This window comes from Capricornis sumatraensis, chromosome 19 (genome assembly GCF_032405125.1).
Source record: "Capricornis sumatraensis isolate serow.1 chromosome 19, serow.2, whole genome shotgun sequence".
NCBI lineage: Eukaryota > Metazoa > Chordata > Mammalia > Artiodactyla > Bovidae > Capricornis > Capricornis sumatraensis.
The window spans coordinates 38,786,868-38,813,044 of NC_091087.1; the positions used below are offsets into that span (position 1 = coordinate 38,786,868).

Here is a 26,177-nt window from a genome sequence, read left to right on the forward strand (position 1 = left end):
AACACTGCCTGATGGAGCAGTGACCTGGAGCCGCCTCCTTCTGGGCCACTCACGCGGCCTGACCTCATATGAAGGTCCCATCAGAAACTTGCCAGAGTTCATTCTCACATTCTAAAAGTCATTCTCTCAAACTTTTATCAAGACACCTAAGTATATAAAGCAGAAGCAGTAAGGACGCTCACCTCCCCTCCTGCTCCAGGGTTTCTCTGGGCTCTCAGGATTGACTGGTGGACCCTCACAGTAGGACACGCGCCTGCCTGCCAGGAGATGCCATCTGCTTGTTGGTATTTACAGACTTTGGCAGCCCAAGCCAGCCTCCTGGAGCTGTCCCCTCGCTGTCACTGCACCAAGATAGGAAATTGAGAGACGCCTGCCCTCTGGTGGTATTTCTGGGGATAACACCACCATGAAAACCCACTCCAGGGCTTTGATGGACAGGACTGGATGCTCAAGAGATGGAGGAAAGTATCTTCTCTAATTAAAGAGTCAATGCTGATTTCCCTTTTGGCCCATGCAACTCCTTGAGTCATTATTTAATCACTCAGGGACATTATGAAGCTAGAAAGATTCTATTTTTCTGCTAAGACAGAGTCTCCTAGGAATGTCTGAATCATTTGAGTCTCAGAGGACATTTTATCAGCAGCTTGGGATTTCCAAACACTTGGGCAGCCAGGAAGTGTGCTGCTTCAGCCCAGCCTCCATCATGGAGACTTGGGGCCCACGGTCCTGCTCTTCATGGAGCTGGAAGCCCAGAGCCTGCTTGGAACTCTGGCTTCAGCCTTAGGTCTGGGCTAAGGAAGCCCTCGATGACCCTGAACACACACACACTCAGTCTCAGTGAGAATCAGCGCTCCTTCTTGCTCCCCGGGGGGCCTGCCTGCTTCACCATTTCCTCAGTACTGGGTCCTGCGCCCAGCCCCGGGGACCTGCTTGCCTTCACTGCCTCATCTCTTCTGCACCCAGTCTCCTCGGACCATGCCCTGACCACCTCCTGAGCTGCCCAGTGCCTCTTGCTAAAGCCACCGCAGAGGTTGTCACTCGGATCACCCAGGATCTCATTGGAATGCAGACACTCATTCCATGGGTATGGGGAGGCCCATGAATCTGCGTTTCTAACAAGCCCCAGGTGATACTGCTGCTGCTGGTTCCCAGAGTCCACTGGGCATCAGAGACCAAAGACAGTGGTTCTCAAGTTCAACTGCACTTTGTGAAAGTGTTAGTTGCTCAATTGTGTCTCACTCTTTGCGACCCCATGGACTGTAGCCCACCAGGCTCCTCTGTCCATGGGATCCTTCAGGCAAGAATACTGGAGTGGGTTGCCATTGCCTTCTCCAGGGGATCTTCCAAGGAGATCAAAAATTACTAAGGCCTGAGTCCCACCCTAGAGGCTGTGTTTTGAATGATATGGTGTGTGGCCCAGGCACCAGGGTGTTTTTAAGCTCTCTTAGTGGTCCTCGGACCAGCCAAGGTTGAGAACCATCTAGCTGGATGTGGACTGCAGCGTCCCTGCCCCAGGCAGCCGCTCCTCAGCAGCTACTGGATCCCTGGATGCTGTGCTTTCCTTGATGGGTGGTCTCCCTCCACCTGCTGCAGCTGAGTCCACCCCCACGTGTATTGCTCTGGGGTTCACATAGAGCATGTGTGAATCGCATTTCTTGAACTTGTGCAAACAGGGGGGTCGCAGGAAGTCACCTCCAGATGGACGTGGTTGAGGGATGGTAGCTGAAGGCAGAGCAGGGCCGGGGGACCCCTGGGCTGGTGTGGGAGTGGAAATGCAGGACTGAGGCAGTCTTGGGCTCTGTTTGCAACTGCCCTGGGTTTTGGGGGGCTTCCCAAGGCGGCTCAGAAGGTAAAGAATCCACCTGCAATGCAGGAGACCTGGGTTCAATCCCTGAGTTGGGAAGATCCCCTGGAGAAGAGAATGGCAATCCACTCCAGTATTCTTGCCTGGAGAATTTCTTGGACAGAGGAGCCTGGTGGGCTATACAGTCCATGGGGTCGCAGAGTCGGACATAACCGAGTGACTAACACGTTCACTTGGGGTTGTTTAGGAACTGCATCGGTTGCCCCAGGGCTGTGGGAACGCCTGCAGCACCCACCCCGGGTGGCTTAGGTAAACTGCCCCCACCCTAAAGGGGGAGCCCCGCCTCCCCCACCCCCAGCCCAGCTCCCAGATCCTGCCCTTCTGGTGTTTACTCTGCCAGAGATTCCTTGGGAGTCTGATAGAATTTTACCACAAACAGTGCCTGTTTCCAGTACACCGCCACTGCACCCTCAGATATGCCAGCCTCACTCCCTCCGGCTCTTGCTTACAATGGCAGATTCTGGGCGAGGCCTACCCTGACCGCCTAGTTTGAAATGCCACCCTTCATGCCCCTCTTTTCCTCCACAGAACCCACCGCCTTGTCGCACACTATCTCATTTCCTAATCTGTTTTAATGAATTAATTCCGTTTATCTACGTTTCAGCTGCACTGGGTCTTCACCGCTGCACACTGGCTTTCTCTCGTGGTGGCGAGCAGGAGCTAGTCTCTAGTTCTGGTGCCCGGGCTTGTCACTGCAGAGGCTTCTCTTGTTGCCAAGCGTGGGCTCTGGGGCACAGGCTCAGTAGTTGTGGCGCAGGGGTTTAGTTGCTCTGCGGCACGTGGGATCCTCCCGGGCCAGGGATCGAACCCATGTCCCCTGCATTGGCAGGCGGATTCTTAACCACTGGACCACTGGGGAAATTCCTAATTTCCTCGTTCGTGACATTTATGGTCTGACTCTCACCCACTGGAAGGGCAGCCCTAGAGCCGCTGCCTGTCTGGGTCACAGTGCCTGCCTAGGGTAGGACACCTCGGGTGTCCGGCGTGCACTTGACTTCTAGACCTTCCCTAGCCTGGTTCCTGAGTCCTGCCCCCTAAGGGATGCCATGGTGTCAGGGCCAGGCCCGCCTTGCCAGCTTCAAACTACACGTCCCCACTGAGTACTGACCACTTCCCAGTAACCAAACCCTGGTCTGCTTAGGAAGTTTTCCCAACCGCCCAAGAAAATAAAAAGCAACATCTTAACATTTGAAACGGCAACATAAGATGTCTTTTCCCTCCCAGGGAGGCAGCTCAAGCTTGGAGTCTCCTTTTTAGAGGTAAAGACTGCTACTTGAAGTATCGGAGCTACTTCTCAGGGTGGAAGGCTCGGGCTCTGAGGGGTACACCCCATGCTTCGGGGATGCGCAGGCACAGAGGAGAACAGGTGCCCCCTGCCCGTGTTGGGCGTACAGGCGTGTCTTCCTCTGGTGCCCAGCATGGCAGCAGCTCTGGCAAATGGCCTTGGCAGCTGCCCTTTTTTATTCATCACATGGAAAGCACTTGCCTCAGATTTCAGGTGACAGTGAAATGGCATCAGTTTAGGGGCTGCAGACGATTGGACTGGGTTTCAGGGAGGATGTGGAATTGGAGCTGGGTCTCCTCTGGGACCGGGCCGTGAAAGTGCTTGTGGCCTTGGGGGAGGAGTGAACAGGAAGGCAGAGGGTGGCAGGAAGCTTCCAGAGGACGTGCTGAGGCAGCTGGCGCTGGGCGAGAACCAGGGTGAGAGGTGCAAAAAGATGAAAACAGGGCCCCTGGAAGGGGGCTGGTGAGAAAAGAAGGCATGACCCCCTCAGCACGGACCAGGAGGAGAGGACGCCAGTCGGTGATGAGGGCCAAGGCTGCCTTAGAATTCAAAGGGTCCAACTTCCCTGGTGGTCCAGTGGCTGAGACTCTGAGCTCCTGATGCAGCGCGCCCTAGTTCAATCCCTGGTCAGGGAACTAGCTCCAACATCCTACAATGAAGAGTTCACATAGCACAAATAAGGATTCTACACGCCTCAACTAAGACCTGGTGCAGCAAAATAAATAATTTTTTTTAATCCAAAGGGATCTTTCATACACACAAAAGCATGCACAGCTGATAGCCCCTGTGGGCAGAGCCTTTAGGCTTCTCTGGGCCTCGGCCAGGTGGGACGTGGCTGTCCCTCTGAGCTGGCCGCCCTAGTGCTTATTTCCTGGTTTCCTGGACAGACGCACAGTCCTCCCAGCAGTGTCCCTCTCCTGGTCTTTCCATCCCTGATGCGGGCTTCTCACCTGTTTCCTAGAGTTCCCATGCATCCCTCTGACTTATCCCAGCCACCCTCATCAGACCCACCTCAAGCCCCCTCTGCTCTGAATTTAGGGCTGTCAGATTTAGCAGATAAGGTTACAGGGCACCCAGTTAAATTTGAATTTCAGATAAACAATGAGTTGTGTTGTGTTTTTTTTAGCGTAAGCGTGCAATGATTGGGCATGCCTGCTTGCTCGGTTGCTTCAGTCGTGTCCGAGTCTACGACCCCATGGACTGTAGCCCACCAGGCTCCTCTGTCCATGGGATTCTCCAGGCAAGAGTACTGGAGTGGGTAGCCATGCCCTCCCCCAGGGGGACTTCCCAACCCAGGGACTGAACCTGCTTCTGTTACGTCTCCTGTTTTAGGCAGGTGGGTTCTTTACCACTAGCGCCGCCAGCCAGATTCTTTTACTCACTGAGCCACCTGGGAAGCCCAGTGCAGTGATTGGGACACACGCATAGTAGATGATTGTTGATTGCTTATCCAGGGTTTACCTGTTTGTCCTGTACTTTCTCTGGCAACCCTCCTGAGGTCTGCGTGGTGTTGGTTTGAGGTTTATCCTGCAGCCTATTAGTCATGGGCCGCCAATTGCTCCTCGACCTTTCTGCTAAGATCCAGGGTCGTGGGCAGCCCTCATGAACCTTCAGGAAGGTGGAGCGAGGTGGTTCTGCAGAGGACTTTGAAACCCACCTTCAGTCTGGCCTCCACTCACTCTTGTCCCCAGTGAGAACCCTGCCTTCTACCTGGCAGCTCTCCTCACCCCTCACCCCAGCCACACTCGTGGCCGTGGGCTTGGGGGTCACATCAGTCACCCTCTGCCTGTCCATGGTGCCTCCCATCCTTCCCTATCACCTGATGGAATTCCCCTTCCTCTTCCTGGGACCAGCTTCTGAGGCTGGGGATTGAACCTCCAGTTTTTTCCCCTGGAGCCAAGGACACCGTTCATTCCCATAGGTTTTGGAAAACATCCAAGAAAGATTTGAATAAGCCAGGTTTCCTTGAAGAGCCACGAGCTTTGCCCCACCTTCCCACAGCTGGGGCCTCCTTCGAGCCTTCCCTGTCTGTATTGTGAGGAAGAAATCTCCTTTTGGAAGCACCCACAGTATTCCTTTGGGGAGAAGGAAGCTCGTCAAGGCAGGAGTCCCCCTCCAGCGACACCCTCAGGGTCTTTGAGGGAGGGTCCTGGCCATTGTGCAGCAGGCTCCAGCCGGCTGCTCCCGCAGGACAGGAAGAACAGGGGTGACGGCTGAATCTTTGGGCCATCAGATAATGTGTCGTCATCATTACCACCACCATCATCACCACCGTCACCATCGTCATCAGCTGCATGTTTCCTTCCAGGTCAGATGCATTTTCTCATTTAATTTTCAATGACCCTGGAGGTTAAGGAGTTTTACATCTGGAGAAGCAGAGGTCTAGAATGCCTTTGGCATGGCCCCAGGAGATGGAAGGTAAACCAGAAGCGAGAAGGCCCCAGCCACTGGTGCTCCAGAGCACCTAATTCCTCCTTGTTGAGGCAGGCAGGCGGGTCCAGCCTATAAATAACCAACCAAGGCAGTGAGTTTTGACCTCACCATCCCAAGACCTTCTTAGAGGCATCCCCTTATCACCAGAATCTTGTGTTCCTGAAGGTAGTGGATCAAGTGTGCTAAGAGACCTACCAGCTCTGAGATTCTCTGCCTTCTCTCCACATCCAGGCCTACTCAGGATAGATTTCATCCTTGGTGGCTGCATGTCTAAGGATGTTCACGATCGTGTAGTTAAGGGTTTCCCAAAAGATGGTCCATGGACCACTAGTCCCTCCAGATGCTACATACAAAAGTGTGCCATGGGACAGTGCGCTTGGGAAACACTGATTCTGTAATTCCTTTTGGAGTCCATTGGTGTATGATAGCGTATTAATGGCCCTAAAATGTCCTGCAAAGAAAAATCATCCATTTAACCTTGACGCAAGTTTTCCAAAACTTACCCAACCATGGAAACTTTTTATTGAGTAACAACCATTAATGTTCTGTGGAACTAATGTTTCTTACAGTCTGCTTTGAGAAGCAAAGATCTACTTCAAATCTTTTATGTAACTAGAAAAAAAAAAAAGAGAAAATTCGCTTATTAATTCACTGAGCACTTGTTAGAGGTGATTCGAGGGTCTCCTAAATGTAGAGTGTGTGCTCCATTCTGACACTGCACAGAAGTATAATAATAAAGTGAAAGTGTAAAAGTGTTAGTCACTCAGTTGTGTCCAACTCTTTGGACCCCATGGACTGTAGCCCGCCAGGCTCCTCTGTCCATGGGGATTCTCCGGGCAAGAATACTGGAGTAGGTTGCCAAGCCCTTCTCCAGGGGATCTTCCCCACCCAGGGATCAAACCCGGGTCTCCTGCATGGCAGGCAGATTCTTTACCACTGAGCCACCAGGGAAGCCCTATAGTAATAAGTGTAATAATAATAATAATTCATGCAGTACTTATCACATAGCCAGCCTCTCCACTGACCTTTGTGATCTTTACAACAAGGCTGTGAGATGTGGTTTTGTTCCCGTTTTAAAGATGAGGAGACTGGAGCGCAGGGAGACGCTGTGAGCAGCCCCGGTCAGCCTGTAAACGAAGCTGCATCTCAGTGAGATGTTTCTGCCCAGCGCCCCAGTGAAGAAGGCGCAAGCTGGGGAGTGGGAGGTGGTGGGGGCGGGGCGGGGTCTGAGAGCAGGGCTGCGGCGGGCCCTCCCCCGCTCATGCCCGCTCCCCCACTCTCGTCCCACAGGTCTACCTGGCTGAAGCCGTGCTGTGGGAAGAGGGCAGCCGTGTGGCAGGTATTTTTGCTCAGTGCGAGTGTCAACGGTTTCCTGGTAACCTGTGTAATATTGGTGATGATTCTCCTGACTCTGGAACTTCTAATAGATATAAAGCTTCTCCAGTGTGAGTAGCAAGAGAGATACATATGCAAACACATATGATGTTAATATTCCATGTGCATCCATCAGGGGTCCCCAACCACCAGTGAGATCTGCCCCCGGCCTGACGGCTGTCCCCACCCCCTCAGCCCCCGGCCCCATAGCTCATGGGGGTGACCACGGGGAAGAAAGCATCTGGCAGCCTCTCTCTCTGTCACCCCAGCATCGGTTTGCTCCCCCCATCCACCCGGTGTGGCCTCTTCACTCCCCCTCCCCAGCATGCCATGATCAGCAACTGATAAGATCCAAAACGTTGGGGACCCCTGTGTGCACCTTTTTTTTTTTTTCAATTGTTCCTATTTGGAATCTTCCAGATTGGGATTTTCCGTAGCTTAGAGTTCCCACGTGTGGAGGCGTCTCACTTGGTAGTAACCTGTAATGACAGCAGCCCAGCGATGCTAGGATTCCTTGTATTTTTAACCAGCTGTAAGTTGGCAGGGTTACGTGTCTATAGCGTGATCATTTTGAAAGCACTTCTCCGTGCATCTGATCCTAGTAGCAACCCTGGGAGACAGGCAAGACGGCTGCTACCCCTTTCTATGGATATGGGAATGAAGCTTGGGCAAAGTTAGACTTGCCCTTGGTGAGAGGCATTGGAGCTGGGATGTCGAGTCGGCACGCCAGTTTTCTTCCTCACCCTGGTCCTGTTGGTGTCTGTCCTGCTTTCATGGGAGCCTGATGCACGTGGTGGCTGCTGGCCTGCTGGCCTCTTCTGTCCTTCCAGGTGCCCTTGGCAGCACAGCCATCAGAGCAGAGGGTCCTCTTCCTGCCCCCAGCCCCTTGTAGATCCCTTTTGGTGTACCAGCACGAAGGGCCAAGGGCCTTGACTCTTGGCTTTGGGTGAGTGAGTGCGCTTTGGATCCCCAGAGGTCCCCTAGTCAGAGGATGGTTCATTCAAATGCAAATAAAAAAAGAAATGAACTTGTTGGCCCTCTGAGAGATTTCCTTCCCATCCATTGGCAAAATCCAGAACTATTGATCCGGCCACCCCCAGACCTGTTCTGTCATCTTAGACTTGTTTTCTCAGTTACCCCCAGGTCCTTTACTGGAGTTTCTGCACTCAGGGTCCATCAAAGCTCCTGCTAGCCTATTAGCCTTCTCTCCTCTCCAAGAGGGCGGTGGAGAGTACAGAGTTGCTTTTGTCTGATGAGGCTCTTTGGCTTTGTACAGCTGGTGGCCCCTTGGTTCTAATCACCGTATCTTCCAGCAGAAAGTAACCAGCGCTGATTTTACACTCAGCCTGGCTTCAATTATACTGTGTTGTCTATTTTCCCTCCCACTCATCCCTCCATCTGCTTTTTATGAGGTCTGACCATAACAGAGTCTTTCTTTCCCTGTTGTGGGTTATACCCAGGGCCCTTGGCCGCTCAGGCATTGGGTAGGACCGAGAACACGGCCGACACTGGAATTTTGCTTAAAATTATGTATCCAGGAGATTGATTTTGGTGGGAGATCCAATAGCAGCTCATAAAAGGCATCTTAAATTCCATAAAATGCACAATCAGAGATTTATTGCTCTTCTAAAGCGAACCGTAAAAAAAGGCCCAGGAATTCATTTGAGAAATAACGGGGAGAGATTTTATGTTTCCAGAATCATCTGGAGGTCCCTTCAGAATCACGCAGGCCTCAGCCTCCCAGTTCCTACTCATCTTCATGTGACCCACAGTGGGGCAGACCTTGCCTTCTGAGGCTCGTATTGGCCTCAAGCAAGGGGCCCCAAAGACTCCCACCTGGAACCCGGCATTGCAGCTTTCTGACCCTGGACATGGTCCAGGACTTCGTTTCCACCTGGCCCCTAGGGCAGGCCCATCTCAGAGTTTTGGGGTTGCTGTGGGTTCCTCTCTTTGGCCAGCCTGCCCTACTGATGGCTCAGGGCATTTTTCCTGGGCTCCCAGGAGAGCTGAGCTACGTGCTGAGCAGGCCTGGCCAGAGCACAGTAGGGAAGCGTGCTCCCAGCAGCATTCCTGCGCCTTGTTTCAGCCCTGCCACGCTGCCTGAGGTAACCCACTACTACGACTGTCTCTTTTGGGCTGGCCCTCTGAGCGGCATCCCCTTCTGCCCTCTCTCTATCAAAGCCCACCTGCCCTTGTCCGGGGCCCCCAGCACCCTACTGTTAGCCTCAGGGCTCCTATACTGTGAGCCCAGAGGTGGCGCCTTAGTGCCAAGGACTGTCTGGTGGAAGGTGGGGTGGGAGTTTCAGTGGCTGCTGGCGCTCCCTGCTCATACTCTGGAGGCGGGAAGTTGTGCCGCTTTCAGGAGGCTGACATCCCCTCCCCACCCCCAGCTCCCTCTGCCAGTCCCAGCTCCAGTCTTCTCCCCAGAATACTCTGGCTAACATCTCAGCCACTCAGGATTTTCAGAATGAGAAGTCAAACGAAGCTTGCCTTAAATCCCACTCACAGTGCACAGTGCTTTGGGGGTCAGTTATGGTGGGGATTTCTGAACGCTCATCTAGATCAGACCAAAGCTGCCTCCCCTGGTCCGAGAGCCCTGGATGTCTCTGTAAGCCCCCTCTGGAAGGCTCCTTTCTGGGCACAAAGCCCACAGCAGCTGGTGGGACCGAGCTGGAACTCTGAGAGGCAGCCTGTGGGGAGATGGAGGCAGCCTCTCGGATAGAAGGGAAAACAGCATCACAGACCCACCCACCTCCCTCCACCTCCATTGCAGACAGCCCTTAAGGCTCCCTCACCTTCTCTGGCCCGACTGCTTCCCAATCCAGATGCTCACTCTCTGGGCTCCTGGAGGCCCGCCTCCATGCCATGAAGCCCGCTTTGCTGATGGGCCTCATCCTTACTCCTAAAATTGACCCCCGTTACTGTGCTTGCAGTTTCCAGTGCGTTCCAGTTTGCCGGCGTGATACACTGGATCAGCCTGGTCATCCTCTCGGTGTTCTTCTCAGAGGTGCGTTGAGACTTGGGCCCTGTGACCATCTCTTTAGGTCAACTCCTGTCCCAGGGAGACAAAGCTTTAGTCTCTTGGCCCTCGAGGCTGCAAAGAGGGAGACACAATACGGGGAGTGAAGTTGTGTGCTGGGCCTCGACAGGTGGCCCAGACGGTGAACAGGTGTTGTCCAGGTAAGGGGTGGATGGTGACCTCTGGAAGGTGAGGCTGAGTGGGAGGTAGTTGAGAGAGAGCAGATGGTTCATGCAGCTGGTGAGGAGCAGGCAGAGGCCGGGCCAAAGCTCAGGGGCCTGGAGGGGGAAGACTGTGGCTGTGGTCCTGGGGGAACAGGGGGCCAAGGCCCAGGAGGCAGAGAGGCGGAGTCATAGGCCAGGCAGTGGACTTGACCCAGGTGTTCAGGGGGGACAGGGTCTGGCTCGACTGAGCTGTGACCCTTCTGTGGGAGCAAAGGGGCATGTGTCTGGGGTCAGGGAGCACAGATGCCCTTTGCCATTGCTAGAGTCAGCTGATAAAGCCCCAGCCCATATCTCTGTGTGTGAGATAAGAGGGAAAAATCACCTGGAAGCCCAAGGGCCCTGGGTTTTGATGAGAGCTGATAGCCTTGAGTGCATCTGAAATGCATGGGAACCAGGATCTCGGCCCAGTTTCTCTGCCTTGACGGAAGGGTGAGTGGCCAGTCCTCTGAGCGACTCCTGGCCTGTCACAGTGACCCCTGCCTGCATTTCGGGGCGTCGACTTGGGGCTGTTCCCGGCAGGGTCTGCAGGGGAGGCTGAGAAGACTGGGCTTCGTCCTGTGGGCGGCGGGTCTTTATAGAACTAGAGAGTTTTGTGTGGCAGCCCTGTTCTTCCTAACGGAAGATGGGCCTGAGTCAGCTGGCCGCTGGCCTTCTCCGTGTGCCCTCACCCCGCACTGCCGCAGGTCCAGATTACCCCAGGGCAGAGTCCCACTGGGGCCTCTCAACGTGGTCAGGAGGCGAGGGGAGGAGGTCAGAAAGGAGTACGGTGCAGAGCCTGTTGGGGAGGTGTGTAGGCTTGTGCACACACACACATGCGCGCACACATACACACACAGCTCACACCAGCTCAGAAGCAGAGGGGACTCTGAGTCCCACAGCACAGCAGGGCCTGAAAGGGAGGAAGGGTGCTCTGGGAGAGCAGTGATGTGGGTGGAGGGATGGAAGTACAGAGTGTTTTGTGATGTGATCAGGGAACCTGGGGAGTCAGGCACCCGGGATCCTCTTGTGCCCAGGGCTCTCGGTGGGCCAGCTCTGACACTGGCTAGTGGCATGCACTCTTTCTCACAGACACAGGGGAGGCCCAGGCCCCATATGCCTGGAGTCCAGAATCCTCAGCCTGGGCGTGGTGTGTGCTGGGCTGGGCAGCAGGCATTCCACACCCGGAACATTCTCTTCCCGGGCCTCGGCTCCTGCAGCCCACGAAGTTGGCCTGCGAGCCTGGGCTCAGACTGAGGGGGCAGACCCAACACTCCCCCTCCTGGGAGGTGTCCCCACCAGCTCACCAAGGTCATCGCCCCAGAGATGCTTCGGCCCCCAGATAGTGCCTGCTCCCCAGCCTGCTGCCCCTCGGAGGGTCCTTGTCTCCGGCTGGGGGGCCCCCTTGTCTCAGCTCACCGGGGCTCCCTCCCACACATACACGGGCTGTGGCCAGATGTCTGCTTGATGCAAAAGCCTTGGAAAATGTGCCATGTGTCTGTGGCTGCCAACAAAAATGTTTAATCAGTTGCTGCGGTTCTTCCATCTATCCCTCCGCTTTGGTTTTATTGGGTTCACAGAATTTATTACCCAGCGTTAATTTGGCATTCCCTTCCTGTCACTGCTAGAGACGAGCCACCTGAAACAGACAAGCCCCTGTGCAGAGGCATCGTGGCTTCAGACCCTCACCCGCCCCCCGCCCTGTCTCCACACCATGGAAGGGGGCTGGGCTTCCCACAGGCTCAGCAGGGAGAGCTGGCGGCTGGGGGAGAATGACTGTGACCTTGGACCTTGGCAGAGATGGGGAGGGTGGGGCTGTAAGGTGGGCGTAAGAGAGGGTAACAGGGAGTCGCGGGGGGTGGGGGTAACAGAGGGGTAACAGGAATAATAGAGGGATAAAGGAAAGTGACAGGGGAGGCCCGCCTTCCCCAGCACAGCCAGCCCCTCATGAGGGGCAGCCCAGCTCGAGAGCCTGGGTGTCCCCGGAGCTCCTAGCATCTGAAGAGGATAGAGCCGTCCCACAGAGCAGGGGGCCCAGCCCCAGGCTGTGGACCAGTGCTGACCCGGGCAAGGCGTGTTAGGAACCAGGCTGCACAGCAGGGGATGAGCAGAGGGCAAGGGAGCGAAGCTTCATCTGTGTTCCCATCCCTCCCCGTGGCTCAGGCTCGCATTAATTACCACGCGTCCCCCCTGCCCATCTGAGGAAAAGTTGTCTTCCACAAAACCAGTCCCTGGTGCCAAAAAGCTAGGGGACCGCTGCCATAGAGGCCCCCATCCCCTACTCCCTGGAGGGTTGGAAGTGTGTGAAGGTGTTTGTGCTTCTCACGATGACAGGGGCACCTCTAGCGGAAGTCAACTGTCCCTCCGCCATGGAGCGGGCTTGCAGATTTGCCTGCTGAAAATGCCAAAAGCGTCCCTTTAAAACCATGCAGATGAGGCCCGCAGCCCAGGGTCACATAGCCAGTTTCCACCAAAACGGGGCCCAAGGCTCCGGACTCTTGTCTGGTGTGTCGCCGCTGCAGGCCCACCCCCTTTGGCCCTGGTGCACGCAGGCGGGGAGCAGACTAAGAATCTGAGGGAAAGGTCTGGGCCAGCAACTGAGAAAGAAAAGGCCCAACCCTGTGAAACCTCTGACCGCAGACCCAGCACCCCCCCTCGCCTAGGGAGAAGCCAATGCCGCCCCTTCAGGGCTGGCCCTTGTCCCTCTGGGGAGCGTCCAGGGCCATGGCCGCCAGCCAGGGGTGGGTGTGGAGTCCAGGAAGGTCCCCAGAGGGCTCCTGGGGCCAGGCAGCCGGTCACCTAGTCCTGAGCCACGTCCCACCCCACGTCTCAGCTGAGCTTGAGAACAGTCCCCAAGTCGGGCAGGACATTTTGTGAGTTAGGAAACTCAGAAAACTGCCAGGCCTTCAGGAAGATGGGCGGCACGGATGCAGGCCTCTGGGTGGGTGTGCTAACGCCAGCCCGTCCTTGCCCGTCTCAGAGCAACGGGGGCTGCTCCAGGGAAGACGCCCCAGAGCACAGAGCTAAGTCTGAAGAGAAGTATGAGGCTGCTTTGGGCTTAGTGTGAAGACATCAATTTTTAAAATCAATTAATTAAGTTTAATTGGAGAATTAATTACTTCACAGTATTGTGATGGTTTTGCCATACATCAACATGGATCAGCCACAGGTATACATGTGTCCCCCCATCCTGAATCCCCCCTCCCCACTGCCTCCCCACCCTATCCCCCTGGGTTGTCCCAGAGCACTGGTTTGGGGTATCCTCCATGATGAAGCATCGTGCATTGAGCTTGCACTGGTCATCTCTTTTACATATGGTAATTCAGTTTGAGGAATTGACATCTATTCAAACAGGCCAAGCTCTTCAGCAGCAAGGCAGATGCCTCTCAGTGTAGTGAGAGTAGGCGCCCCACATGCAGTCAGGCCAGGCAGGGTCCCTGCAGGGGCACGAGGTGAGTGTGGATGCCTCGGCAGCTTCCTGGGCCGTGTCAGGCAGGGTCATCCCGCTTCCTCCTGCTTCCATGGGGCCCTGCAGCACTGAGACAGGACAGAGCCTTCCGAATCCAGATGGACAGTTGTGCAAACTGTGTTTCCAAACCGCCCTTGGCTGAGACCAGGCCCAGTGGTCACTTGCAACTGGGGAAGCCAGCTGCTTCTCTTCCTGAGACTCCACGAGGCCTGGGGGCCCAGCCAGGCTGGGTCACCCTGCAGCAGGGCCTGAGTGCAGGTCATGGGGTGTTGGCCCTGTTCCCTAGCCAGGGTGGAGATGCAGAGAGGCCCAGCTTCTTTTCCTGGAAGAGGGGAAAGCTAGCCTACGGCTGACCTTGTAGATGGGAGCCTCAAGGCAGGGGCAGCAGCTGCTGCTTCTTCCTTCTGTTTATTATTATTAGGATTCTATTGAGGTGAAATTCACAAAACAGAGCCTTTTATTTTTATCAGTTGATTCTTGGCTGTGATGGGTCTTTGTTGCTGCACGGAGGCTTTCTCTAGTCATGGCAAGAGGAGGGCTACTCTTCATTGCGGTGTGCGGGCTACTCATTGAGGTGAGAGCACAGGCTCTAGAGTGTGCAGGCTTAGTAGCTGAGGCACAGGGGCTTAGCTTCTCAGAGGCATGTGGGATCATCCCAGACCAGGGATCGAACCTGTGTCCCCTGCATTGGCAGGCAGATTCTTAACCACTGAACCAGGGATGTCCCGACATAACAGCCTTTTAAAGGTTCAGTGGCCTTTAGCACCCAGTGCTGTGTAACCATTGCCCCTTCCTAGTTCCAAAGCATTTTCATCTCCACAAAGGAGACGCTGTCCCCACTGAATGGCCACTCCCCCACTCCCCCTTTCCCGCAGCCCCTGCCAACCACACCAGTCTGCTTTCCGATTTTATGAACTTAACTATTCTGGATATTTCATAAAAGTGGAAATATTCAATAAATGACTTTTTGCGTCTGGCTCTCTCACGCAACATGCTTTCAGGTTCATTCACATGGAGTGTGGTTCGGTGCCTGTGTCCTTTTCATGTCTCAGCCTCCTTCCCTTGTATGGATAGACCGTACTTGGTGTAGCCACACATCAGTTGATCACGGTTTCTTTTAACTTTGGCTGTTAGAGCAGAGAGAGCAGATCCTTCCTCCTTTTGCTTTCTTTGGCCCTTCGGTGGATTGAAAAGAATGAGACTCACTCACACTGGGGAGGGCAGTCTGCTTTTACTCAAGTCTCCTGGTTCAAATGATAATCTCATCAGAAACACCCTCCCAGACACACCCCAAAATGATGTCTGGCCAGACATCGGAATACCTGTGGCCCAGCCAAGTTGACCCATAAAATTAATCTCCCAGTGCCTGACAGAGAGCCTGGCACAGAGGTGCACGTGTGCCAAGTCGCTTCAGTCGTGTCTAACTCTGTGATCCTATGGACTGTAGCCCACCAGGCTCCTCTGTCTGTTGGATTCTCCAGGCAAGACCACTGGGAGTGGGTAGCTATTTCCTTCTCCAGGGGATCTTCCCAACCCAGGAATCAAACCTGCATCTTTCAAGTCTCCTGCATTGGCAGGCAGGTTCTTTGCCACTAGTGCCACCTGGGAAGCACAGAGGAGGCACCTGAAAAGTGGAAGCTCTCACTTCTGGCTCCTACTTTTGAGTGACTCTGTGCCAGGTGCTGGCTCTGTAGGTGGTGCTGGGCATGAGGATTCTGCCCTGATAATCAAGACGCAGGCCCAGTTCAGGGGTTTACCGTCTACTGGGAAGGAGCCAAGCAGATGTGTATAATGAGAACAAGAAAGTGAGCTTAAATCTCCCACTGCAGTCAGTGGGAGACCTCGGAGGGGCCACAAGCTGCTGCTGGATGTGTGAGCTGCCGGTGGGTGCGGGCATGGAGGGCCTTCAGGCAGTGGTCACAGAGCGAACAAGGGACTGAGAAAGAGCGACCACAGCATGTCAGGGTGTTGACTCTGGCAGGGAAGGTGGTGAGAGATGTCCTGGGGACCAGGCCAGGTCACGAGGTCCTTTCCAGGTCTTGCTCAAGAATGGGACATCTTGTTCAGGAGTAGGGTGGCTTGCTGAGGATTGGGGCATCGTGGTCAGAGTGGGGAGGAGGCTCCAAGCAGGAGAGGGAAGTGATGAAATTGGCCTTTTAGAGAAATCGCCCAGGTAAGGCAGTGAGGAGTGGGTGTTGGAAGTGGGAGGAGGACTGGAGTTTGGGGACTATTTGGGAGATGTGGTTCAGCTTCGGGGTTAAAGGTTTGACCCAGAGCAGTGGAAGCAGGACAGAGGAAGGAACAAGCTGGACGGAGCTGAAGGAGCTAAACTGCAGGAGGTGGGGGCTGGCCAGCATCGAGGGGAGCATGTGAGCAAGAGAGGGGGCAAGCATGGCTTGGAGGGGGAGGGGGACTGGTCTCCTAAGAGGGGTGGGGATGCCCTTCACTGCGCCCAGAAACTGCTGCAGGAAGAGGGGGAGCAGCGAGGGGAGGGAGGGAGGCCTCAAGATGTCCAGTGGGAGTTGAAGTCAAGGGTGCCGTCATCTGGGGACCAGGAAGCAGGAGAGGACAAATGGAGCCCAGGGAAACAATTTGAGGATGGAAAGCTGACTGAGAAGCTGTAGCCAGGAGGTGGGAGGAGAATCCAGAGGGGTTGGGACCCTGGAAACCAAAGAAGGAAGGAAGGGAACCAACCAAGGAAGCCAGGGGTCCCCCCCCCCAAGCTGCTGAGGAGTCAGCACTAATTACCAGGTGCAAGCAGTTTTGGTGGGGGCCGGCGGCAGGTTGCAGTGGGTTTAGTGGAGACACCTCTTCAGAAACTTGGGAGAAGAGACGAGGGGTTGGCTTAAGGGAGACTTGGGGTCAGTGAGAGATGTTTCAGGACCGAGGAAGTGGAGGTGTTCATATGCTGAGAGGGAGTTCTAGAACAAACTCTGCTTGTCTTGTGGATTCCAGGCTCTCCTACCCATGCCTAGCACGGTAGCTCCCCACCCCCCGCAGCCCCCCGCACCGTGAGCACACAGCCGGGTCATGTCAGGGCTTAACGCACTGCCCTTGGTCACGTGGTCGCCAGCATGCTCTCTCCTGCCGGCCTGGAACCCATTCTTTTAAGGTAGCTGGGAACCACCTGGGGAAATGGAACTAGTGCAGCCAGGGCGCCTGTCGGCTACGGTGTCTGGTGCGGGGTCACCTCTGGACCTCTAGGGCGGAGTCTGCCCAGGGAGCAAGCAGATTCCCGTCACCATCTGGATCCCCGCACATTTGGGAGACCTGAGGGTGAAGGGGGGAAGTCGGGGAGCTGCTCGCTCTGCTCCTGTTTTATCAACGCCTAACTCCAGGGGGCGCGCTTGTGCTGCCCTGCGGTCACCCCTGAAAGGTTTCTCACCCGATAAACCTTTCTTTTGTAAACAAGCTGAGGACTGCTTTCAGCTCCCATTTCCTAAGTTCTTGTAGCTGAATCCCGGGCAGTGTGCCTACCTCTTGCTGCTCTAGTTTAAAAGGGGGCTTGCAGGGGAGGGAGCCTGCAGCCATCTTGGTAGCGAAAGCCTGCCCAGGGATAGGTAGGCTTCTTGAGGAAGCACCAGGGGTCAGCCCCCAGCGGCCTGGTGCCCACCAGGGGTATTCCTTAGGCCAGGCGGCTCCCCAGAGAGCCCGCCGCACTCCCCAAACCCACCAGCTGCAGTGTTGCAGGGGCACAGGCTCAGAGCGAGAGGCCTGCTGCTTCCTTCTTCCTGGCTGGTGGGCCCAGCTTTGGGGATGGGTCTGTGGGGGGCAAGGGTGCCAGCCCCCACTCTGCTCACCAATCAATGAGCCAGGGAATCTCTCTGCCTGGAGAAGGGGTTGCTGTTGTTGCTGTTCAGTTGCTAACTCATTTCCGACTCTTTGCAGGTGCAACGGTCAGGTCTTCCCACCCACCCTCGTGCTCCCTGAAGCCTGAGCCCCTTCCCTGGGGAGAAGGGAGGGGCGTCCCTCCTGAGAGCAGAGCTTCCCAGGGGAAAAGATGAGGGCCCTGGGGTAGGAAGGCAGAGGGGCCTGGGAGCCAGAAGGCTTACCTGCCCCTCTCAGCCTCAGTTTCTGTATCTGTAAAATGGCAGAAGACCTTGGCTTATAGTAAACGATAAATGGTGACATCCTGTAGGTTTTGCCAAGCCTATCTTGAACATCAGAGCAACCTCATCTCTGGAAGGTGAGACTGGAATGAAGGAGACTGAAAACTCTTAGTCCCAGGAGGGACAGAGGCAGCTGGAATTGAGGGTACAGGTCCCTCAGTCCCTCCCTGCCTTAAAGACCTTTGCAGCGCTTGGGGGCAGGATCACAAGGCTGAGGGCCTTGGGGTGGGGGATGGGTGGCTTTGGACAATGTCCCATGGTTAGTAGGGGTTAGTCAGAACCAGAAAGGGGCCCTGACCTTTGATTCCTAATCGAACTCTCTTTATTCTTGTTGCGTCTGGGCATGTGGCCTCCCTGGTTTCACCCAGGGCATTGTCACCTCATACATCCCTGCTATTCTTTAGGGACCCCAGGGGAGTTTGTTTAAAAGGCAAATTCCTGGGCCCTTCACCCAGAGGTCCTGACATCCTGGATCTCCATGAGAGTCCAGGAATCTTCATTTTAAACAAAACCCCAGGACTGATGCTGAAATTAAGCTCCAATACTTTGGCCACCTGATGTAAAGAGCCGACTCATTGGAAAAGAACCTGGTGCTGGGAAAGATTAAGGGTAGGAGGAGAAGGGGGCAACAGAGCATGAGATGGTTAGATAGCATCTTTGACTCACTGGACATAAGTCTGAGCAAACTCCGGGAGATAGTGAAGCACAGGGAAGGCTGGCGAGCTGCAGTCCACAGGGTCATAAAGAGTCAGACACGACTTAGCAACTGAACAACAAATAACAACCCAGATGTTGCTGAAGTAGGGGGTCCTTGCCAGCACTTTGAGGAACACTAGCTATCAATGGGTTAGTCGACTGGGACGAGACCCATGGTGGGGGCTGTGAGGTGGGAGGGCAGCATGGCTTGATACCTGCAAAGGATGCTACAGGGGAAAAGCCCCTGGGTGGGGGGTTTCAGAGCTGGGTTCTCATTCCAGCTTTGACCCTGACTCAGAGCCACCAGTTCCAGGCCATTTCCCCACAGCTGCTTTTAGCTGTTCTGTTTCCATGGGCTGGGCTAGAAAGAAAAGGCTCCCTTGGTGGGCAGGGAGGGTGGGGGTCTATGTGGATGGACCAGCAAGGAAGGCAGGCAGGAGGCAGGTGCTTCTGCTGTTCTGCTTGCCTTCCTGGCACCACTTTGGCCCAGGAGCTCATCACGCCTCCATCCCTTCCTAGACCACAGAGGCTGCGTGTATGCTGCCTGCCCCTCCCCTCTGCGGGTTCCTGGCTGAGTCTCAGCCTGGCCAGCTCCCTTCCTCCTCCACCTCCTCCCCCTCACTCCCCATCCAGGGCCACTGACTTTTCAGTAAGTGCTGCTTTGTTCATAAAGAAGCAGGATGATTCCCTTTTAATGAGGTTCTGAGAGTAGTCAAACCGAGAAGGGAAAGTGGAATAGTGGTTTCCAGGGGCTGCAGGAGCGGGGAGATGGGGAATTAGTATGTAATGGGCACAAGAGTTTCAGTGTGGGGAGATGAAAAAGTTCCGGAGGTGGATGATGGTGAAGGTTGCACAATAATGTGAATGTACTTTATGCCACAGAGTCTAAAATGTGTGTGTGTGTATTTTACCACAATCTCAAAAGGAGTGGCAGAAGGAGAAATCATATTTGGACCAGACCCTGTTCCCCTCTGTGCTAGCCAGGACTTTCTGCTTTGGGAGCCTCAGAATTGTGTGTTTGTGGTGTATCCTTTCAGAGGAGACAAATGCTGAGTTTCAAAGTCAGCCCAATTCGAGGGCGTGAACAACAGAAGAGACTGAGACAGTCTGGTGTTCTAATACAGCCTGAGTGTACGACGCAGAGTCAACGACCTCTGGGTCCAGATACTGACTCACTGCCCAACACCTGAGTGACTTTGGGAAGCTTCCTTAACCTCTCTGAGCATCAGCTTCCCCTTCTGTAAAGTGGGAGTCACATGTGAAGAGGGCCAGCCCAGGATTTGCAAACTACTGTTACATCCTAGACGGCAAATGTTAGTCTCATACGGAACTGGAAGATGTGTATCTTCTAACCCATCTCTCCAGCGGAAGAGGAAACAGGCCCAGAGAGGGGATTTGACTTTGCCACACAGCCAGCCCATTACTGAGCTGTGACCTCAAGATACCAGACCACCAACCCAGTTCCCTCTGCACCGACTCAGAGCTGAGGTGCAGTTAAGTGAGAGATTGGGGAACCGCATGGAAGGGACTCAGGCTATGTGTGTCCCTCTGTGTTCTCAAACATGGTGACATAACAGGCTGCCACCAGCATCCCTCCTTCTCATCCCCTGGTGGAAATCGGGACAGTCCTTCATGAGGAAGTGGTAAACTTTAGCAGGCAGTCGTTTTTGTGGCCTAAGTATGCATAGAGATCCCTAGGCTTTCTGCAGCTTTTGCCAGGTTCAGGTGGCTGACCTTGTATTGGGCTGGCAAAAAAAAAATTCGGGTGGGTTTTCTGAACAAACTTTTTGGCCAACCCAATCCTATAGGTGTGTGGGAGAACGGACCCCACCTGGAGGGAATTGCCATGAACTTCTCACCTTGGTTCAGGGAAGGACCTAAGACAATTATACCAGGGTCATACAAGACCAGGTTCTAAGTATCTTCTTTGGAGAAAAAGGTATTCTTGGTGAGGAAACCACCCCAGAAGGCAGAGGCATTGAAATGAGTTATGGAGGGTTTTAAGGAATCAGTCAGTCATGTATTTACTCATCACTCACGTGGGTAAGCACTCAGTGTCACTCTGTGCCAGAGACTGGGTTAAAGGAGAGAAATCAGACAGTGTCTCCTCATCCTTAATTGGGGCATCAGGCAGGCAGTCGCCCCAAGGTAAGATGAAGTGCTGGGGGAGGGGACAGCAGCGATTGATGTTTCTGAGGACCACAGGGACACCCAGGAAAGAGGCACCAAGCCTGGAGAAGACAGAGGAGCTTCATGGAGGTGATGTTTGAGTGGTTGGGAAGATCCCCTGGAGAAGGGAAAGGCTACCCACTCCAGTATTCTGGCCTGGAGAATTCCATGGACTGTATAGTCCATGGGGTGTCAAAGAGTCAGACAGGACTGAGCGAATTTCACTTTCTGAAGGAGAAGAAAGCCTTTCCAAGTAGAGAAAGGGAAAGAGGCCCTGCTGGTTAGCACACAGGCCAAGATGCTCCAACAAGAAAACCGAAAACACAGGGGCTTAAACAAGATGGGATTCATTTCTCTCTCATGGAAGGACAGGTGGGACCAGCTCTTTAGGCTCACGTGGTGATGTGGGGCTGATGGGCACCCAGCAGTGCCTAATTGAACACACCTCCCCACCACACTCACACGCCCACATTCTAGTCTTTGGGAAGAAGGAAAGAGGAGGAAGAGACTAATCCCCTAAAGCTCACAACTGAGAGGTGGGACACAGAGCTTCTCTGCTCATAAGCCGTTGGCCAGAACTTGCTCACTTGGCTGCTCCAGATGCAAAGAAGGCTGGGAAATGTAGTCTTTTTCTGGGTGGCTATGAGAAGAGAGATTGGGGGTGGGGGAGCAGCCTTTGCCACATGAGAAGACAAGGTAAAGGAGAAAGAATTGCATGCTTGTAGGTTCTCAAGTGCTTTGTGTCATGCCAGGAGTGCAAGAGATGGCTGGAGAGGGAGGCAGAGTTCTGAGCGTCCATTCCAAGGATTCAGAGTGTATCTGTTGTGTTCAGTGGGTGCCCTGAAGGTGCTGAGCCAGGGGCTGGCGCCAGTGCTAACGCAGACCTGAGCTGCAGCATTCAAGGCAGAGCTGGGGAGGGCACATGAACCGAGACACCCTTAGGGGAAGGCTCTTCCCGAGGAAGCAGAGCCTTGGACTCTCAGCTCTGGAGTCTTCTCTGCTGGTGGAAGCAGGTAGGAAGAGCAGTAACCACGCCCTCTTTCTCACTTCCTCTCCCCAGACTGTTCTTCGGATTGTGGTGCTCGGGATCTGGGATTATATTGAAAACAAGATAGAGGTAAAGACCGTGTCCCTCGCACCCCCCGAGCCAGCCATCCTGGAAGCTGGAGTGTCCCTCGCACCCCCGAGCCAGCCATCCTGGAAGCTGGAAACTGTCACTGTCCTATCCGTCCCAGGGTGGGAGCCATCAGCAAAGGCCAGCTGCCTCCCACACTGGACACACGAGTCTGTCCAGCTGTGCCATTGGGCAGGTGGGGCGGGGAGACGACTGAGAAAATCGTCCAGTGAGAGAACATGGTGTAAAATATCTCCTTGAAGTTCTGCAAAATTTAAAAAGTCATGCTTGAATCGTTTTGGAAAACTTCTGAAATGTGTTTGAAAACAAATGTACTCTTTAAAATGGTCCTGTGGTTGGAGAGCAGAGTGAGGGGATCCTAGATGTGCTTCTCAGCCTGGGTTTCTGCAGAGCAAACCAATTGCTCTGTTTCATGCGAAAAGGAGGTGAGGTGTGATGGGTAGAGATGGGGTGCTGGGGAGGCTGGCTGTCCTTCGAGTTTGGTGCACACAGGACAAGGCAAGGAGGTCAGTGTCTGCTGCCCATTCCTTCCTCAGCCTCCACCAGCACACACTTTTTAGCCTCTTTGGGTCAAATGCTGGGAGCAGTGAGGCCTGGCCTGTGGAAGTTTCAGACCAAGGCCACGCTGAAACAGGCTGATGGCAGGGCAGGGCCCAGAGCTGAAGCTTAGGCGGGGGTCCCCTCCTCTCCGAACTCTGCCTCCAGGCAGAGTTAGAGACTCAGCACCAGCCCTGGATGAAGAAGATGCAGGCTCTGGGCTTCCCAAGGGGAAGGGGCCTTCCTTCAGCCCCTGCTGCCGCTGAGAGGTTCAGAGAGGCCAGCGCAGGAACCCTGTGACATGGAGGCAAGCCTGTCGCAAGAAGAGACAAGATGCTGGAGGCAGATGCTGAAAAAGCTTGGAGTAGTCTGAAGCAGCCTGAACCAAGGCTGGCAATGGACTGAGGTCACTGGGAGGAGAGACAGTGCTCAGGAGTGTGTCCAGCAGGGAGAGGCCCCTAAAGACTAGGGAGGGTCAGGAGAGGTAGCCAGGGATGGGCGGTGACCTTCAGAGGGGGCTGCAGGGCATCATTGGCCAGTGCCAGCTGCCTTGCCTGACCTGGTCACTGGTTCCAGGATGTTCAGGAAGGTGGCCCAGGATGCTGACATCCACCTCCTCTCACAGGTGTTTGACGGGGCAGTGATCATCCTGTCCCTGGCCCCGATGGTGGCGTCCACTGTGGCCAATGGGCCCCGGAGCCCCTGGGATGCCATCAGCCTCATCATTATGTTCCGGATCTGGCGGGTGAAGAGGGTGATTGATGGTGAGTGACCCAAAGGGGCTGAGCTGGAGGCGGGAAGGGCGGCACAGCTTCTGGGGTCTTGCCCTTGTCGGGGCAGCCTTTCCTCGGTCCCCACCCCCACGTCCCACCCTGTGAATACTGTGGGGCTTGACATCTGCTCAGGGAGCCCCTAATCCAGGGTTCTCATCAAACCAGGATGCGATCGGGTCCAGCTTCGGAAGGTCCACTCTGGGAAGGTGCTGGTGGATCGTCTCATCCATCCTCTCATTTCACAGGTGGGAAGGCTCAGGCCCCGAGGGAGGAGGGTCACACAGCAAAGCAGCCTTGAGCTGCAAGTGGAGGCAGGACGCCCGAGGCCTACCGGTGCTCCCTTAGACGTTCAGCCTCCCCCATCCGCACAGGCTCTGCTCTCAGCTCTTTCCCTGAGAACATCCGCTCCCTCCAGGGCACGAACAGCGCCTTCTGGCTCCTCTCTGCCAGCCGTGGACAGCTGGCTACCCTCACACCGATGCATCCTGACAGCCCTCATTGTGAATGCTCTTCCCAGCTGTTCCCCTTTGTGCTGACACGTCAGGGGTTGCTGAGTCACTGGGAGCATCATGATCGGGATGTGCTGTGTGAATGGATGGGGGTTGGTTGCCACTCTCACTCTGGGTGTGAACTGGCTTTGGCAGAGACCCCGGGGACAGTGGGCACACTTGGGGCAGCCTCTGGGGCCTGGAGACAGGTCTCAGGGACTCATAGGCTGTCCTTGAGTTTGGGAGCAAACAGAAAAATTCTGACTTCTCTCATCTGCATGATTCCTACAGCAGCCAGAGAACATCTGGAGGTTGGGATGCTGTGGGTGGAAAGGAACTTGGAGAATTGAGGCGTGGAGAGTTCTAGAACATAGTGGCAAAAGAGGCATGTGACCGAGGTTTCTGAAGGGTCTGGAAGGGCTGGGTTCTGAGAGGTGTGAGAAGAGTGTGAAAGGCAGAGGCCAAGGTCAGGTCAAGAGTTGATCCTGAGACTTCCCAAGAGCCCAGAGAACTGCCAGAGGAGGGGTCTGTGGGGCTGCCACTGGCTTGGAACGCTCCAGGTTCTCCAACCCAGAGTCCAGGGGCTCTCCTCTGGGTCTCAATGTGTTTCATTTATAAGTAGGATTGACTGTGAGTAACTAGATTCAGAATAGCAGTGACTTAAAATAGAAGCCTGTTCCTCTCACATGAGAGGCTGCAGGTAGGCAGTCCAGGGTCAATAAGGAGCATCCAAAATAGGTTCCTCCTACTTTGTTGTTTTGCTGCACATAGCCTAATTTCCAAAGTCACCCCACAGTCCAAGATGGCTGCACCCATGCCTGCTATCACATCCTCATTCCAGCCAATAGAAAGACGGAAGAAAGGAATAAGATAAAGAGTCAAAAGGAAAGCCCCAGCTGCCTTTTCTTTTTATACATCTTTACTGAGATACAGTTACATACCATAAGACTCACCCATTTAAAAGGCACAACTCTGTGGTTTTTAGTACATTCATAGAATTGTGCAAACATCACCAAAATTTAAGTTTGGAGCACTTAAAAAATCACTTCAAGAAGAACCCATTAGCCTCACTCCCCATTCTCCTTCAGCCTTAAGCAATTACTAATCTACTTTCCATCTCTATAGATTTGTTTCTTCTGAGCATTTCATTTAAATGAAATAATATGATATGTGGTCTATTGTATCTGCCTTCTTTCGCTTAATGTTTTCAAGATTGATCCATGTTGTAGCATGTGTACATGCGTGCTAAGTTGCTTCAGTCATGTCTGACTCTTTTGTGGCCCCATGGACTATAGCCCGCCAGGCTCCTCTGTCCATGGGATTCTCCAGGCAAGAATACTGAAGTGGGTTGCCATTTCCTTCTCCAGGGGATCTTCCTGACCCAGGGATTGAACCCACATCTCTCTTGTTTCCTGCATTGGCAGGTGGGTTCTTTACCACTAGCACCACTCAGGAAGCCCAAGCATGCATCAGGACTTCATTCCTTTTTCTTGTGAAATGGTGACTGCAGCCATGAAATTAAAAGATGCTTGCTCCTTGAAAGAAAAGCTATGACCAACCTGGACAGCGTATTAAAAAGCAGAGACACTACTTTGGCAACAAAGGTCTGTCTAGTCAAAGCTATGGTTTTTCCGGTAGTCATGTATAGATGTGAGAGTTGGACTATAAAGAAAGCTGAGCACCAAAGAATTGATGCTTTTGAACTGTGATCTTGGAGAAGACTCTTGAGAGTCCCTTGGACTGCAAGGACATCCAACGAGTCCATCCTAAAGAAAATCAGTCCTGAATATTCTTTGGAAGGACTGATGCTGAAGCTAAAACTCCAATACTTTGGCTACCTGATGCAAAGAACTGACTCATTTGAAAAGACCCTGATGCTGGGAAAGAATGAAGGCGAGAGGAGAAGAGGATGACAGAGGATGAGATGGTTGGATGGCATCACTGACTTGATGGACGTGAGTTTGAGTAAGCTCCAGGAGTTGGTGATGGATAGGGAAGCCTGGCGTGCTGCAGTCCATGGGGTCACAAAGAGTCGGACACGGCTGAGCCACTGAACTGAGCTGAAGTGCTCCATTGCATAGACGTACCACATTTTATTTGTCCATCTGTCAGCTGATGGACATTTAGGCTGCTTCCACTTTGGGCTGCTGTGGACACTTAGGTTTGAGATTTGTGTGGACATATGTTTTCATTTTTCTTAGATTCCTAGGAATGGAGTTACTGGGCCATGTGGTCACTCTTAGTTGAATATTCTGAAGAACTGCTGTTTTCCAGAGCAGCTGCCCCATTTTCCATTCCCACCGGCAGTGTGGGAAGGTTCGAATATCTCCACTTCCTCATCAACCCCAGCTGCCTTTTAAGAAAGGCTTCTGGAAGCTGCTTCATGACACCTGCGCTTATATCCCATTGTCCAGGATGTAGTCTCATGGCTGGTCACAGCTGCAAAGAAGACTGGAAAATATAGTCCTCATACCAGGCAGCCATGCACACAGCCAGAATTACAGAAAATTCCATGGACAGAGGAGCCTGGTGGGCTGCAGTCCATGGGGTTGTGAAGAGTCAGACACAACTGAGCAACTGAGCACGCATGCAGAATGTCTCTATGGAAAAGGAGGAAAATGGGCAT

At 54.0% G+C, this 26,177-nt stretch overlaps 1 protein-coding gene across 2 annotated transcripts in view; it reads left to right on the forward strand.

Annotated features, from left to right (window-relative positions):
• TMEM266 (transmembrane protein 266) overlaps positions 1-26,177 on the forward strand; it is a 67,815-nt gene that overhangs the window by 13,821 nt on the left and 27,817 nt on the right. Inside the window, exons 3-6 of one of the 2 annotated variants that reach the window (XM_068991106.1) lie at positions 6,873-7,027; positions 9,890-9,963; positions 21,679-21,735; positions 22,916-23,054. In XM_068991106.1, the coding sequence (XP_068847207.1) occupies positions 6,873-7,027; positions 9,890-9,963; positions 21,679-21,735; positions 22,916-23,054 (425 nt within the window). The remainder of the gene's footprint in view (positions 1-6,872; positions 7,028-9,889; positions 9,964-21,678; positions 21,736-22,915; positions 23,055-26,177) is intronic. The other variant, XM_068991107.1, reaches the window with a different exon arrangement.